Here is a 16,294-nt window from a genome sequence, read left to right as displayed (position 1 = left end):
ATAAGAAGAAGAAGAAAGAAGAGAAAATGCAAAACGATACAAGTCCGTCCCATCTTCTATCGAGAAAACTTTCGTTCGAAGAAACCGGAGAAGAGAAAATGCGAGAGACACGCGTCTAGCCTCGTCGATCCTCCTCGAAGAAAATTTCCATACGAATTGTACGAGAAAGAAAAGAGGAAAATGCAACGATCCAGAAGACACGTGTCATCCCTCGCAGAGGGAACATAACGAAGAAACGAAGAGCAGAATTGCCTGTGCAATATCGCCAGACTCGAAAGATGTGCCGTGTATTTTGAAAGTACGAGGCGACGTCGTATCGAGTATTTGGCCGTTTGTCAGTCCGCGTAAATACGCGACAATGCCCGCCCTTTGTGCGGCCCGTCTATCGTCGATGTTTGCCAAATAAAAGCCTATATACGAGAGCCCTCTTTGTCTCTGTGTGTTTCGGCTACGCTCTCTCCCCCATCGCCACGAATGATACGCCTTGTTGCCTATGAAACTGCCGGCCGTGACCCCTTCGTTCCTCGTTGCACTGCTACAAAAGGGCATCCAGTCGAAAGAGGGAGAGAGAAGCTAATGATGATGCAAAGTATTTCACGATGGAACACGTGCGTACGCAACGACGACGACGGCGACGACGACGGCGACGGCCACGATGATCAACTAGGGGGTTGAATCGAAACCGACAGCCAACATACGCTTATTTGGGGTGGCTGGTGCGTTTGCGGGACGAATTGCTTGGAATTGTTCGACTTGGAAATGTTCCTCTTGACCAGCAAGTGATCGTGCGCGAGAAGACACTCTGAATGCTATCTTTGTGCTACTTTTAGTCTTTTCTGATTTTTATGACTTTTGACAAGTACGTGAGAAAGAATACATTTCTGTTTTTTTTTTTTTTTTTTGGGGTGGTTTAGGTTGTTGGTTTTATTTTTATCATATTTTGCGTGAATTGAAAGTGACTACTTTAAACTGCAATGGCATGCTGTGGTTCTTTTTCGCAATGTGCAATACCATCGATCTCATCGATAAAGCCACCCTCGATTAGTCCAAGAATTCTGAAATGACAACTCGTAATCTTTAACTATCACTGGGATATCTAACTCGAAGCTTTATCATTTGATTCGAATCATTAATCGAATTCTATCTCGATGTTCTTAATACGATCGTCGATCAGCAAATCCTCAAAAGTTCTAAATTTCAAGATTCGATTAGGGGCGATTCTAAACGTTCAATCGACATTGTCGAGACAGGTAAATCTTAACAATATCGCCACAATAAACCACAAATTGAAGCTCATTTCAAACATTCTGGAAACCTCAAATTCTATCAAATTCCATCTAACGAAATGAAAATTACCAGTCGAATTCTACCTCGATATTCCTTATACTATCGATCACCAAACAAGGATTCCAAATTCAAGATAGCAAGTTCAAGATCGCTCAAATCCTAACAATGCCGCCTTTCTATAAAATACGAAAAACCACGGATCGAGTGCTTTCTCAGCATCTCGGGAACGACACCATCGCCACTTCTCAATTGAAAACAAATCGAAACCCTCAAACTAATAGAACGTACACCACCGATCGGACCTCGTCTCAATATTCCTCACATCGCTGTCAAATCATCGAATCCTCAGAAATTCCTAATTCTGGATAGCAACGCCGAACTCCCAACCAACATCCCCAAAACAGCTAAATTTTAACATTAGCACACCGCCGCTCTGTAAGTTACTCAAACCACCAATTCAACCCTCTCTAAACATCCTGAAAACCACGCTCATCGTCAAATTGCCTAATTGGAAATTGAAAATAAATTGAAAGTAACAACGCCGAACTAAGAGAATCTAAACAAGCGGTCGAGCCCTGTCTCGGCATCCTCGAAACAGCACTTGCCATCAAATGCTCGACTGGAAATTGAAAACAAATTCAAGGTAACCACCCCGTGTGTTGCACGAGCAGTGTACGTCACTGTCGTGCGATATTGATCTTCGGAAGCGTCACGCATCCGGTTGAGCACCACGGTCAACATTCACCCTTTCCACTTCTCTACGTTCAGAGGCGGGTCCAGCATGAACCAATCGTCTTTGTTCCTCGGTCTCCCTTAGTTTGCTCGAAACGTCCCGCCTTCGACCCTTACCCTTCAGTCGATGGTCTACGACCGATAGGTGGGGATGATTTTCACTGTCGATGCGGTGGCTGGAGTCAAAAAAGCCTGAGAGTCTGGCTCGTTAATACGTTGGAGCAGTCATCGCCTGAACGTGATAGCAACGAGTCTCGTCGACCTATTAATACAAGAAAACCACCCTTGAACACGGTGGTCTAAAAACAGGAAGATAACACAGAAGCCGAAGATGGTATCAGCCACGAAATCCAACTTCCATCGATGTTGCAAATCCGTGAGAATGTCTGGCATCGCTCACAGGATCTTTTCTTGAGACCTATCGCCGCGTCGAAGGACGGGAGAGGGTTGATCAATCGGACGATCGGACGACGTGAAGCTTTTGTGAATTTGGATTTTTCTCTTTGTGACTCGAGAACGTTCTTTTAGAGGGAACTATCAACTTCGACGGACGTGGAGTCCAAGGACTTAGAAGTTTGACATTGTTTTTAGACAGGACACGTTCGTTGTTTCGCGGTTTTTACGTAAAGTGACTGAATTTCGTTGGTTCTTCTTTCCGGAGAGTGATATCGAATGAAAAGAGGAATCGATAAGGAGGGATAATCGAAGGAAGAGAAGGAAAAAGAGATTGTCAGGAAGTGTTGCTTGTGAAAAAAGTGGTGGGGAGGGGTTGAGAAATTGACAGCTCGAGGGCACGAGGAACCATGTTGGAATTCTACCCTCCGCTTCCTAGTAGCTTGAACCGGCAGAGTGAGTCGGGCCCACCAACTATGGGCTCCGCTGCACCACCGATTCCCTTTCGACCTACCAACGACAATAACAATGCAGGTGAGAATGAACTTTCTTCCTCTATGTTTCCGTCTAACGACATTGATTTTCACAATGACAGTCGAAAGAGAGTATAGTATACACCTTACGAAAATCACTTTCGTGTAATGTTCACCTATCTACTCACTTACCTATGGATTTTCATTGTTAATTCGTATCTCTTAACGGGATCTCTATTCGTCGTGTCTTTCCAATCGATTTTTAGTTTTGTTGTAGGTGTAAGAATTTTTGTAGAAATTTCGTCGATTTGGGTATATACGTTTTTCTACACAGTGTCATCATACGTGTTTTTTTTTTTTTTTTTTTTTTTTTTGATAGAGCAGGGTCGTTTATAACGCGGGAAATCGTACGAATTTCACGTTAGACGAAACCCACGAAGCCAAAACTAAACTAAATTCTTTCTTGAAGCAACGCAGCTAATTCTCTATAGACAATACGTAAATTTTTCCTTATTTGAATTTCCTTTTATGAATTCAGAAACGATCGAGTCAAATTTGCACCGAAGCATAAGACAGCGAAACAATTGCAAATCTTATTTGTTTACCTGGCGTGTTTCAGGCAAACAGACGTTGCATCTGTGAAATTTATTGTCACACACGCTTATTTTTAAGCAACTTTTACTTTCTATATAATTCTGCGATATACAGGGTGGTTGGTAACTGGTGATACAAGTGGAAAGGAAGTGATTCTAAGCGAAAAAAGAAGTCGAAAATATAGAGTAAAATTTTTTTTTTTAATTTTTCCATCGAGATAACGATCTACAGTGAGATCCATTATAACGAGACGCGATAAAGTGCACGCGTACCGAGCCAAAATTCAAAGTCGATTTTCTCGAAAACAAAGCCTCGAACGAAAAATGTTTATTCTATATTTTCGACTTCTTTTTTCGCGTAGAATCACCCCCGTTCCGCTTGTACCACCAGTTACCAACCACCCTGTATATAGAATGCGGTGTAGCAAACTTTTGGTCTCGTTATACGGGTCCTATTGTGCAGTAATTAAAAGTAATTATCCTACGTATAGTAAGTAAGACGAGATTGATTATTTTATTAAAAAAATTTTCCCTCAAACTAATTTATTAATCCTCGTTTGGGATCGTAGGAATCCTTTGCGATTTTTATAAAATCGTCGTTAATGCAGATTATACTAATGCGATAGAGTAATCGAAGATACAGGAGGAAAAACGTACAGAACAATTTTTCTTGATTTTGTAATTTCGCTTTAGTGTCGCTTGGTAGCTGCACTGGTCATAGCAACAGCTTTCGAGAATATTCGTAGCGAATACACGAGGAAAATGTAACAAATTAATTTCTGTTGGTTTTTCCATTCTAATGTCACTGGATGCCCATGATCCAAAGATACGAGTCTCCTAATGAAAGAAAAATTTTAAGAACGTGGAATTGAATGTTGAAATCGCTCATCGTATGTAACGAGTCTAAGTTTTTGATTTTGAGTTACAGCTGAGTGGTAGTTGAGGTAAACAGCAAGTTATTGTACCGCGTTCTGCCCTGCTCTGGCTTTATCACTATCGACAATCGATAAGCGACGGGACAAATTTCATGGGACTCGCGATATTGCTCTGCTCCAGAACGCTATCACATTTCTCAGTCCGACAGCCATATCATTCGGCATAACTCCCTGCGTATTTATTTCTTTCGCGATAAAAACGATCCGCCAGAAAAATTTCATATTCTCACCTCGATTCCTACGATTCTGTATATTTGATTGACAGATCGAAATTCTCTCATCAGGAATACTAATTTACATCTAATCTGCGTAACGATGTATTTCAATTTATTATATGTTACGTTCAAGACGATAATTTATTGCATACAACATCCATTCGCAAAGATCTTATTCGATTTTACGTAAAATATATATATATAGATCCATTTAATGTTTTATAAAATACGTGTAAAATAATTCGTAAGAGTTCACTCTTTTAGTTGATTTATAAATATTAAAGATACTATAAATGCTATAAATAAATAAATTGATAGTTCGGTTTTGTGTAATCAGAATTTTATTTAGTTATGAAATTATGAAAAAAAGAGAAGATTAGTATAATAGATACATACCAATCATTTGATAGTAACATGGTGAAAATACGAATGTAGAAAAATGCGATAGCACGTTGATAAGCAAGTAAAGTAAGCTCCGAAACATATGGACGTATGGATATGTGACTTGTAAGTCCCTGTCGTTATCTAGGATTAACAACAAAGCACGGTGAATTTTCTAGATATCAAATTCATCTAACAATAAGTAGTTCTGGACTGTGTCAGTTCATAAACATTGTTGTTGCTCAATTATATAGCTATATATATCATTGTAGACAGCCATAAGTATTTAATAAACCGGCGATATTTAGTATAAATTGAACGCTCATTGTTTTATCGTAAATTTGTTATTCCAGTCACAGTACATTCGTATGTGTCTAAATTAAAATCTGTTAGAATTTTCTAATAAACGTAACCAATATAAATTTCTAATAATTGTGCATTGCAGTGTTAATTTCACAAGTTTGCTTTTTACTGGAAAATTAGTTACGTGGTAAAAGGAAAAAGGAAAGTTAGAAAAATTATTTGAAGAATGCAAAGACACGTGTATCTGTATTTCTCACGAAAGATATTATATATTTATTGTTAAATGTGATATATGATATGTTTATTAGTAAAAGAGGAGAAATAATTTACTCCTTGATTAGTTAAGATTTAATAATAATTTAATAATAATATTTATTGTCACAATGAATGTATTAAAATGATTTTATTAGAAATTATTTAAACAATGTTATGGTACATTCATCTGAATATTTTTATTAGACACATATATGTATAGTGAAACAGGATAAATAATTTAGTCCTTGACTCTCTCGATACATTTTACTTAATAACATTATGTAATAAAGGAGCCTTCAGGATCAATATTATCGTCAATATTTCAGAGCTGTCAACATTATACGGACTCTCGGACGATCAACATATCTTGTCAACATAATAACGTCAATATTATCGAACATTGAGAGAACAGATTGACGTATCAATGTTCGAAATGCTGACGAGGTGGTTTGATGAAAAATGTACTCTGTGTCTTACGAGCTTAGCTCATACCCTTTTCTTCTTGGGTCTTTTTTATTTATAATGTTCATATAATGGTTGCTCAAGCTTTTTATTTTTTGGTTAGACATCGTTGAACGAACGCTAACTCGAAGCTGATTGTGTCGTTAGTAACATAGAACGTATGAGGAAAATGCAGTTTGTCAATAAATACTGACAATTAGACGATCGATATACAGTGTGTAACAGAACATGTCGAACCCATTTTGGCAGCTGATTATACACCGAAAGCAATGAGGAAATTTCACGTAAACATACGCAGCACCTATCTTCGTGTGTGAGATACAATGAATTCCGTGTGTATGCAACGTCTATTAAAAATATCGAAATACTAAGCTTCAGAATAGAACAAGCTTTTATTGGGTTGGCAACTAAATGATTGCGGATTTTATCATTAGGTGGTATCGACAAAATCCGCAATCACTTAGTCGCCAACGCTATATACAGGGTGGTTGGTAACTGGTGGTACAAGCGGAAGGGGGGTGATTCTACGCGAAAAAAGAAGTCGAAAATATAGAATACAAATTTTTCGTTCGAGGCTTTGTTTTCGAGAAAATCGACTTTGAATTTTCGCTCGGTACGCGTGCGGTACGTTATAACGGATCTCACTGTAGATCGTTGTCTCGATGGAAAAATTAAAAAAAAAGGATTCTTTTTTATTCTATAATATTATAATATAATATAATGTAATATATAATATAATATAATATAATATAAATATAATACAGTGAGATCCGTTATAACATACTGCACGCGTACCGAGCGAATATTCAAAGTCGATTATCTCGAAAACAAAGCCTCAAACGAAAAATTTTTATTCTATATTTTCGACTTCTTTTTTCGCGTAGAATCATCCCCTTTCCGCTTGTACCACCAGTTACCAACCACCCTGTATACTAATACTAATACTAATAATAATAACCATCCAGAGTGTAAACGGATGCATAAAAAGATACGTAAGATTACAGGCTTGTCTTGAAATGCAAAATAATCATTTTAAGCATCTTCTGTGAAAACCTAATTATCTAATTAGACAACACAAAATCAAAACAGAAGGTTCGTTTATACGAAACTTTTTCATTGTTCTTAGGTGTATAATCAGTTGCCGAAGCGAGTTGCACGTGTTCTAATTGTATCCTGTGTATTGTGAATAGAATATTGAGAATTCTGAATATTATAAACAGAATGTAAGAACCCTATAATATTGGCGATACATACTGATCGTCTGGATGTTCCATAATGTTTATCCTATTACATTCTAAATCTTAGGATGTCCTCGGACGATCGGTAATATTGTTCTTAACATTGCGATTTATCAATAGACATTGACACAACACTGACAATACATATTCACATTTATTCAATATTTATTGGCAATTTGATAACAGTTTAGACGTAACGTTTGTTTAACGTTGTCTAGACAAAAGAAAGCCCGTGCAGCCATTCTTTTAGCGCTGTGAATAAAGAAACTAACGATACAGAGTGTGGGTTAAGCAGTAACATTTAAGAAGAGATATATTTTCACATGTAAATTCGTGGAACGAAACTTGGATATTCGCTGGGAAAGATTTTCAAATTTATTTTAATTAGAGTATCATATACTTCGAAGAATACCGACAATACGTATCGATCGACGTTAAAAATCTTGGAATATTGAATATTGATTCTGAGGGTTCCTGACGTTTCTCTAGTGTTAGAAGAAGAAGAAAAAGTGGCGATTGTGATGATTTCAGAGCCGTCAGTTTCAGTGAAAACGGAGTCCGGCCTGCTGGAGACGATATGTGCCGGTTGCGGTCGTACGATAGTCGACAAGTACGTTATGCAAGTTTCTGGAAGGAACTACCACGAGGAATGTCTTTCGTGTGCCGCGTGTGCGACACCGCTTACGCATTCATGTTTCATCCGTGAGCTAAAACTCTACTGTCGAAACGACTACGAGCGGATCTTCGGTGTGAAGTGTGCACGTTGCATGGAGAAGATCAGCTGCTCGGATTTCGTATTAAGGGCGCCGGGTTTGGTGTTTCACGTGGAGTGTTTCGCGTGTTGCATGTGCGGCCAACCATTACTTCCTGGCACCCAGTATTTCCTCCGCCAGGGACAACCCATCTGTCGAAGGGACTACGAACACGAGTTGTACCTGAACAGTCCTCAAGGTTAGTGACAATCGTCGTCTTTCAAGTTTCAGTCGATCTCTTTCGTTATTTTTCTTTTCTCAATATCTTTTTATAGCACGATAATCATCAGGTTCAACTATAACTTCGTTGAATTTTGGGTATTTCTTATAGGGGAGGATCCTGAGTAACATGCACCTCGTCGTGGTTCAAAAGTTACGACAAGATTATTCTTCTATGGGGTTACTTGTTACGTTACATTGTAAATTGAAATTGTTAAAAATGAAATTACAAATGCATTTTTATAGGATTGCGATCCTAATAGTGGGAAGGTACGGTTAGCCTAAATTCTTTCTTTTACGTTAAAGAAAGAAGAATCAGGTTCGATTGCGTGGGTTGCTGCGGGCCTAACTTTTGAACCACGATCGTCCTACACCTCGAGTAAAATGCTTATAAAAAGTTACTCCATTTTTTCAGCTTAATTAGCTTCTTTAATATTTGTTTTATTTTATTAAAATTTTTTTTTATAACTTTCCTTCTCTCTTCGATATTTTCGTTTGGCGAGTTATTCTCCAATTTTTGGATTAGAATCAAAGTCAAGATATTTAGTTTTATCGATGTCTTCTATTTCTTCGATGCCAATTTCACGTTCTCCAGCTGTTTAGTATTTTTCTTTGGAATCTTACTTCTCTAATTTTTCTCAATTAAAATAGGGATAAACGACGCCTTCCATTTCTTCAGTACTGTTCATTCTTTGTTGGGGGTGTGTTGTGGGTGTTGTTTATGGGGGTTGTTTATGTTTGTCTTATTAAAGCATATCAGCTTCTCCATCATCGCGTATATGCGCTTTTTTATATTTTTGTTTCATTTCGTTTCACAACTCTCAGTTTCAAATAGATAGATCGCAGCCAGTTGTTCTTAACGCTTTGATATTAACACTAGAACTACCATACCAGTCAAATTGGCTGGTTTTACAATTTTATTTTAAAATTCCTACTTCATGTTACATTTTCATTCCGCGATGATGTAATGACTTTCGCAACGATAACCAAAGGAATAATACGATGAATTTTATTTTGCTTTTTATGTATTCAAACTGAAAATAATTTTGCATCAAGGCTACTTATACCAATATCAGTCAAAATGACTGGTGCTTGTCAAAGTGTAAAAGGATCCTGCAATCTGTTTATCGAACCCCAATTAACCACGTTTTCTACAACTTCCCACAGGTTTTTCAAATTTTTACTGCCTATCATTCGATATCAGTTATCAGGAAAATTCCGGATCGATCGCTAGATCGCTAGATGCTAACACTAGAAATACCACAGCAGTGAAAATGACTGGTTCTACAATTTTATAAACGTTCCAACCCTCGTTTAGGGATCATGGTCGCAGATGGATTAATAATACCAAAAATGTACCACATAACATGGAACTGCTTCTGTAAGAAAGTGATAAATCAATAAATATAAAAATATTCTATTGTTAGGTATTTTTTAAAGACCAGTCAGTTTGACTGGTTTTGCTAGAAATAGTTTCGCGTTAACTATCGGTAGTTCTAGTGTTAAATCGTAAATCTTTAATTTCCTAGGACCCTAAGGAACTTTTATAATTCACTAAAAATATTATCTTATTCATGAAGATTCTTTCTGCATGCTCCTCTCCATACATGTGCGTGCCATTTTCTACGGCTAAATGTAAAAATTCTGGTCACCGTTTTCTAAATATTACCAAACGAAGCAAACTATGAAAATCCACCGTTTTGATACCGTATACGATAACGTGAATTTACAGGTGTAAAGCGATATAGTATCCCCGTGGAATCGGAACATTCGACAGCAAACTGCTCGACTATCACGATTTCTGTTTATTATCGATTTCGCTAGTACCGAGATTGGCGGTCCGTTCAGGACAATATATATCGACTGACGTTACTTTAAACGAAAAAATTGTCCAAATAATGGTTTTACGTAGTTTCGTTCATACAGATTTTATCTCAAACTCGCGCTTATATTCGACGAGTCGATTTGTCTTCCAAAAAAAAAAAAAAAAAAAAAATAGTAACAAAATAGTAAAAAGTACAAAATAGTAATGAACGAACGATAGAATGAAAAGCAGTAATAATAGACGAATAGATGGTAAAATTAGCGATAATAATAATAATAAAAGATGAGGAAAAGACGAATTAGACGGATCGTTAGAGAAATAAAAATAAGAACAGAAAAATTGACAAACGAGATGAAATAATCGACGAAACGTACGAGAACGTATTGTACATACCTTGTTGCATTGTTCGCAGGTTGTACTACTACTATCTAAAGACATCCAAAGTAAAAGCCTGCGGGAATTTTGAATCAAGGCTGTCTCTCTTTTCAAGGTAAATACACTTAAACCAAGCGTAATTAGAAACGATTCTTCCATGAATTGGACAGAGAAAAATAATGGAGAATAGAAGAACGTCAATCTAGAAACGAGAATAGAAGGATTAGTATTCATGATTTCTCTGACAGATCATTTTTTCAAGTTCTTTCGTAAATACGTGGGATTTGGTTTGCGATTGCTTTGAAGGAAACTTATGGTGAAATCGATGGAAGAGCAGTTTGTTAGTCACAACTTTGTTGGAATTATTTTTTAAATCTGTCTTTTGCGAAGAGTTTCGCGAGGAAAAGTTCGATTGCACTGCGATTGTGTTATTAACGTGATTTCATTCTTGGGAAATGTTCGAGTCTCTTTGATGTTTCTGTCTTTGTAATTGTAGTATTATCATGCGTTAAATAATCTCAGGTCAATCGAAACTTCTTAACATAATCCGTTGTTGCAAACAAACGTTATCAACATACTTTTTCCGACAGTGTCTCCTCTCAGTTCTAAATATATCTTAGCTATCGGTTTTTCTTCTTTTCTTCGTTTCCTCCACGTATATTTATATTCACGTGTAATTGTACGTACATTCAATAGCATAGACTTTTTAAAAGTTCAACTTCCATTCCATTATCAATTTTTCTCCTTTTTTTAAATACTATCAGTATACTCTTTTCCATATGTATACCTCTAAATCTGAATTTCTCGTCATTGAAATCTCTTCCCGTATAATTCTACCCTAGTCTTTTTCATTCAGTCGAAAGTTGCACTTCCACTGATCAGTTCTTTTTCTATCTTTTTCTATCATCGTCAACATCCACTTGTCACATCTTCGTTACATCACCGTCCTATGAAACTATTCTTGACGAATCTTCGATATCCAGATTCCATGTTACCAGAAAGTAATTCCACCTCTAACGAACGATAAATTTCAGGCAACAATTTTACTTCACCTACGCTTGTTACGTTTGATCCTCAGACGTATTCAAAATTCAATGAACTAATTAATTCAGAGAAAAATTTGAAGAAACCAACTTAATTTACAGACGATGATTTACTGGACGAAAATCGGCCCCGCGATGGTCGTCGGGGTCCCAAACGACCGCGGACGATCCTCACGTCGGCGCAGAGGCGCCAGTTCAAAGCGGCGTTCGAGGTCTCACCGAAACCCTGTCGAAAGGTTCGAGAGGCCCTAGCAAAAGAGACGGGCCTCAGCGTGCGCGTGGTTCAAGTCTGGTTCCAGAACCAGCGGGCGAAGATGAAGAAGTTGCAGAGGAAAGCGAAAACCGAGCCTGGATCCGACAAGGAGCCGAAGGAGGAACGTCGAACGGAGAGTCCTCATAGCGATCACAGTAAGGACTTTCTTATTCGTTATTCAATCTCCTTACTAAAGCTTCTTATTCTTTTTTTGAATCGTCCTCAATTTATTCTTATCGATTTATTATCACCGAGTTTTTACTCGAGTCGCTTCTTTGTTTTTGATAAAATATCTGTCATTATTATTATTATTATTATTATTATTGTTGTTATTATTATTGTGTTAAACTTTCGTCTATCAGAAGCTTAAGTAATACACGGGTTACGAATGTTTTCGATCGAATTATTTTTTATACGATCGCATGAAAATTTGTGCACGGTGATTCAAATAAAAACAGAAAGTGATCGATAGTTTAGCGAATAGAATTATTGGCATGGATTGGATCTGACTTAACGGGGATTCAGAATCTCAAAGAATTCTGCGAGTTGCAAAAATTATATGCATCGATATCTTTCTGATTGCCTGTGGTTTTCTATATTCCACGATATACAGGGTGGTTGGTAATTGGTGGTACACGCGGAAAGGGGGGGATTCTACGCGAAAAAAGAAGTCGAAAATATAGAATAAAAATGTTTTTTTTAATTTTTCTATCGAGACAACGATCTACAGTGAGATCCGTTATAACGAGACGCGATAAAGTGCACGCGTACCGAGCCAAAATTCAAAGTCGATTTTCTCGGAAACAAAGCCTCGAACGAAAAATTTTTACTCTATATTTTCGACTTCTTTTTTCGCGTAGAATCACCCCTTTTCCGCTTGTACCGCCAGTTACCAACTACCCTGTGTAATTCATTTTCTATGACATACAGCAGCGATTTATGCAAAAGGCCCGTTGCATCCTCCGAATCCATTTCAATAGCTCTATCGACTGCACTATCAAAGTTTAAAATAAAATGAAAGAGGAATAACTAAATTATATACAAGGTGTCCCACTTTTTTCCTGCCAAACTTTGTTAGTATATTCTATAGACCAAGATAGGAAAAAGGTATCATATGAACATACGTCATCGTATAATTTCATAGATGTATTTATCATGTAACGCTCTAACGTAACCAAAAATGTACTCAGAAAATATCGATGTGTTCTTTATTAATTTTGTACAGCCGTGTAAACCTCATCCGAAGGTTCGACTAAGATCAATTAAAAGACAAAGACATTGTTAAAGTGTTGCAGGAAAAAAGAAATATACGTACGAAATGAGCGATAACGAACGTGTATTACTACGGTTCAATGTATCAATAGATCAGGAAAACTTGAAGAAGTAATAAATTCAATCTTTTGCCGATCATTTTGAACATCATCTTGTTTTTATAAGTATTTAACAATGCTTGCAACGTCATATGTTTAGAATATACTGACAACGTATCACTGGAAAGATACTGGGACATTCTGTATGTTTCTGTTTAAATAGACTTAATTATTTATAAATATTATTACTGAATTATTTTATAAATAATTGAAAAATAAATATAGGGTGTGTTAAGTGACTGGAACAAACTATATCATAGCCCTGAAACAATAGAAGATAGAAAAGAAATTCATTAAGGAAAATTGATTTTGTCCTATTTCGCTCTAGTTTCGTCAATGTTTCTAATTTCTATCGTGACTTTCTATCGTTGTCTAACGTTTCGCGAAGACTGGTTAATGGGGCTTCGATAAATGTGTTGTCGGTACAATGCCAATCGTTTGATCTCGTTCGCAGGTCATTACTTGAACGCCATGAACATGCGCGACGGGGAATCTTCTAGCTTCCCCTCAAGCACCCAACCGCTCAACCCCAATAACCCGTACTCGCCTGACGGTAAGTCTCTTCTAGCCGTACAAAATCATTAAATAATCTACCACGGATAGTAATTGGATTGTTCAAATTTTTTGGAAATTCAAAGCGTCCAAAAGTCTACTTGAAAGAATTCTCTCTTACAAGCTTCAGAAACTTTCTTCTCCCAAATTTGCAAACGACATCTTTGAAGCTTCGTCGAAATTCTGTCAAAAGTATAATGTTTTTAACTATTACGATTAATTCTTCAAAAAAATTCGACAGCAATTCCAGGACTGTCAAACCATCGAACTTACAAAATTCTCAAAGTTTTCTTTTACAAAACAAAAGAACGAAAACTCGTGAACGTTCAAAGGACATCTTGGAAAGTCCATCAAAGCTCTCCATCAAAGAGTACATACTTTTAACTATTAGAAATAATTCCTCAAAATTTCCAAAACATTTCCACAACTGTCAAACCTCTTGGATAACCTAGATTGCGCTCATTAACCCTCTCTATGGTTCACCAATCTCTAATCAACGCGATCAACCGTTAATTTCAGACGCTTATCCAGGCCACTCAGGCGAGAGCTTCTGCAGCAGCGATCTGTCGTTGGATGGTACGGAGGCTGGCTTCGACATAGGCGAGAACGAGGGTGGCGGCGGCCAGGAGGGTGGCCATCAGGCTGGCAGCCACTCCCACCACGGGCCAACGTCCCACGAGGCGCCCCCGTTGTCCCAGAGTTTACACGCGACGATTCACAATCCCATCGACAAACTTTTTATGATGCAGAGTAGTTACTTCAGTGGTGACCACGCGTAATCCGCGAAAAAAAAAGAAGAAAAACGGAGAAGACGAGGAAAAAGGATGGAAAAGAAGAAATGAAACGATGTTCTGCTCTTTTTCTCGCGACTGGTTCTCTCCTGCCTCGTCGACATAGCTGGCACCTGTGCGATGTGTCCTTCTTGTCTTCTGGTTCGCCAATCGAAGTAAACGGAGAACGCCGTACAGTATCGTTCTCTGACAGTCATTACTTTCTTCCTCTTGTTTACTTATTTATTGTTTATAATTGCCTTTTTAAATTATTTGTTCAACGCAGTATTTATTTCATTTATTTATTTAAATATCGTCGGAAGTTTAGCTTTATTGGTATATTTTAATTAGGTTGTTTTCTCTGTCTAATTTTTTATCTTACAATGTTATATCGTCATATTTGTTGGATAGTATAATTCTACGTACGGTTGTTTAATTAATTCATTTATTTAACTGTGAGTGGACATTTAATTTATTGGGATTTCTCAATTCTTGTCTATTCCTTATTGTTCCTATTCAGCTTCTAATCTTTCTACGTTTAGGATTGAGAAGATTTTTCTATTTTTCAATAGTTGGACTTTTTAATCGTTTCTTTATTTCTGTTTTCGATAGGGTTTATTATTTTTACTTCTGTTCCGCGTTCCATTTATTAAATTTCATTTATGCTTTCATTGTTTTATTCTTGAAAGATTAAATATTTTGCTTCTCTTTTTGTTGCTTGCATTTTAATTTCTTCAACGATATTCGTATTTTCGCAAAGAAGAGAATTGTACAGAATATTCGATATTTTCAGATTACAAATTTCTGAATTTCTTTTTAAATTTCCAAGCATGTCTGCATTCTGAAAATCAATTTATCTTGTTATATTAACCTCTTTCCCTATTTTCTTTTTTTTTTTTTTTTTGACAATTGGAAGAAAATACTGTACGGCAGATTTTCCTTTATCATCGCTGCACGATTATCGTTCTCAGTGCTACCATTTAATTAAGATGATTCTCGTGGTGAGGACATTGAAGCGTAAGGAATATCGCAATTCGATTTAATATTAAACGATGACGATGTACCCCTCGGTTTCCAGCGAAATTATACAAATCTAAATTATATAAATCTAAATATCGACGTACGTTCGTTCCTCATTGCTGCCTCGGCAGATTGTTGTTAACAAACGTGATTCGTCGATTCCGAATTGAGATTTTTCTATGTCGGCGTTTTTTTGCAATGTGTCAAAGTAATTCCGTTGACCCTCTCTGAATAAAATGAAACCAAAAAAAAAACATTTAGGCATTTAAATTAAATCTTGAACTATCCAATGTTTGGATATTTTAATGGATTAATGTTCGAGGAATATTAAACAATTAGTTGAAATATTCGAGAAATTCATAATGAAATTTAAGAAAAGATTTAAACGAATGAATTAATTAGTAGGAATTAAGACGATAATAACATTAAGTAATGAAACTTGTCGTTAATTGTGGAAAGATTTCAGTACGCGTAATGATCAATTTCTGAAATAAATTTTACAAATTATTTGACTGCATTCTATTTTAAAGAAGAAGAAATATAGTAAGAAAGGTAAAATATTTCTCGATTTTTAAAAAGTAGGAAGAATATGACACATGTTTATATGAATTAAAATTGATTCAGAAAGGGTCGACTTGCAGATCGTAGCATTGCAGTATGAGTTACAAGAAAATTAATAGCCGAACTATTAGGTTCGACAAGAACCATTTACTAGGAATCATGTGAATTAGTTAAAATTACAATACATTGTATAAAAAAGAAAAGGTGTTTTCTTGGCTAAACAATCATTGCTTTATATCCTCTTTTCATCTTTTTTCTTATTTTTCACCGGTCGTATGATAACGACG

At 36.6% G+C, this 16,294-nt stretch overlaps 1 protein-coding gene across 2 annotated transcripts; it reads left to right on the top strand.

Moving 5' to 3' along the window:
- The first annotated feature begins 2,052 nt into the window (after nt 1-2,052).
- Nucleotides 2,053-14,645, top strand: LOC117206984 (LIM/homeobox protein LMX-1.2-like). 2 transcript variants are annotated; one of them, XM_033446745.1, is made up of 5 exons: nt 2,055-2,946; nt 7,799-8,218; nt 11,584-11,889; nt 13,559-13,657; nt 14,176-14,644. In XM_033446745.1, exons 1-5 carry the CDS (start codon nt 2,823-2,825, stop codon nt 14,433-14,435), a joined length of 1,209 nt encoding a protein of 402 aa, XP_033302636.1. In that variant the 5' UTR covers nt 2,055-2,822; the 3' UTR covers nt 14,436-14,644. The 2 variants fall into 2 exon arrangements, with proteins under 2 accessions (XP_033302637.1, XP_033302636.1); XM_033446746.1 differs by lacking the exon at nt 13,559-13,657 and having other exon boundaries at nt 2,053-2,946; nt 14,176-14,645.
- Nucleotides 14,646-16,294: the final 1,649 nt, after the last annotated feature.

Source organism: Bombus bifarius, unplaced genomic scaffold, assembly GCF_011952205.1.
Source record: "Bombus bifarius isolate JDL3187 unplaced genomic scaffold, Bbif_JDL3187 scf7180000008014, whole genome shotgun sequence".
NCBI lineage: Eukaryota > Metazoa > Arthropoda > Insecta > Hymenoptera > Apidae > Bombus > Bombus bifarius.
This window is presented reverse-complemented; position numbering and strand designations above follow the sequence as displayed.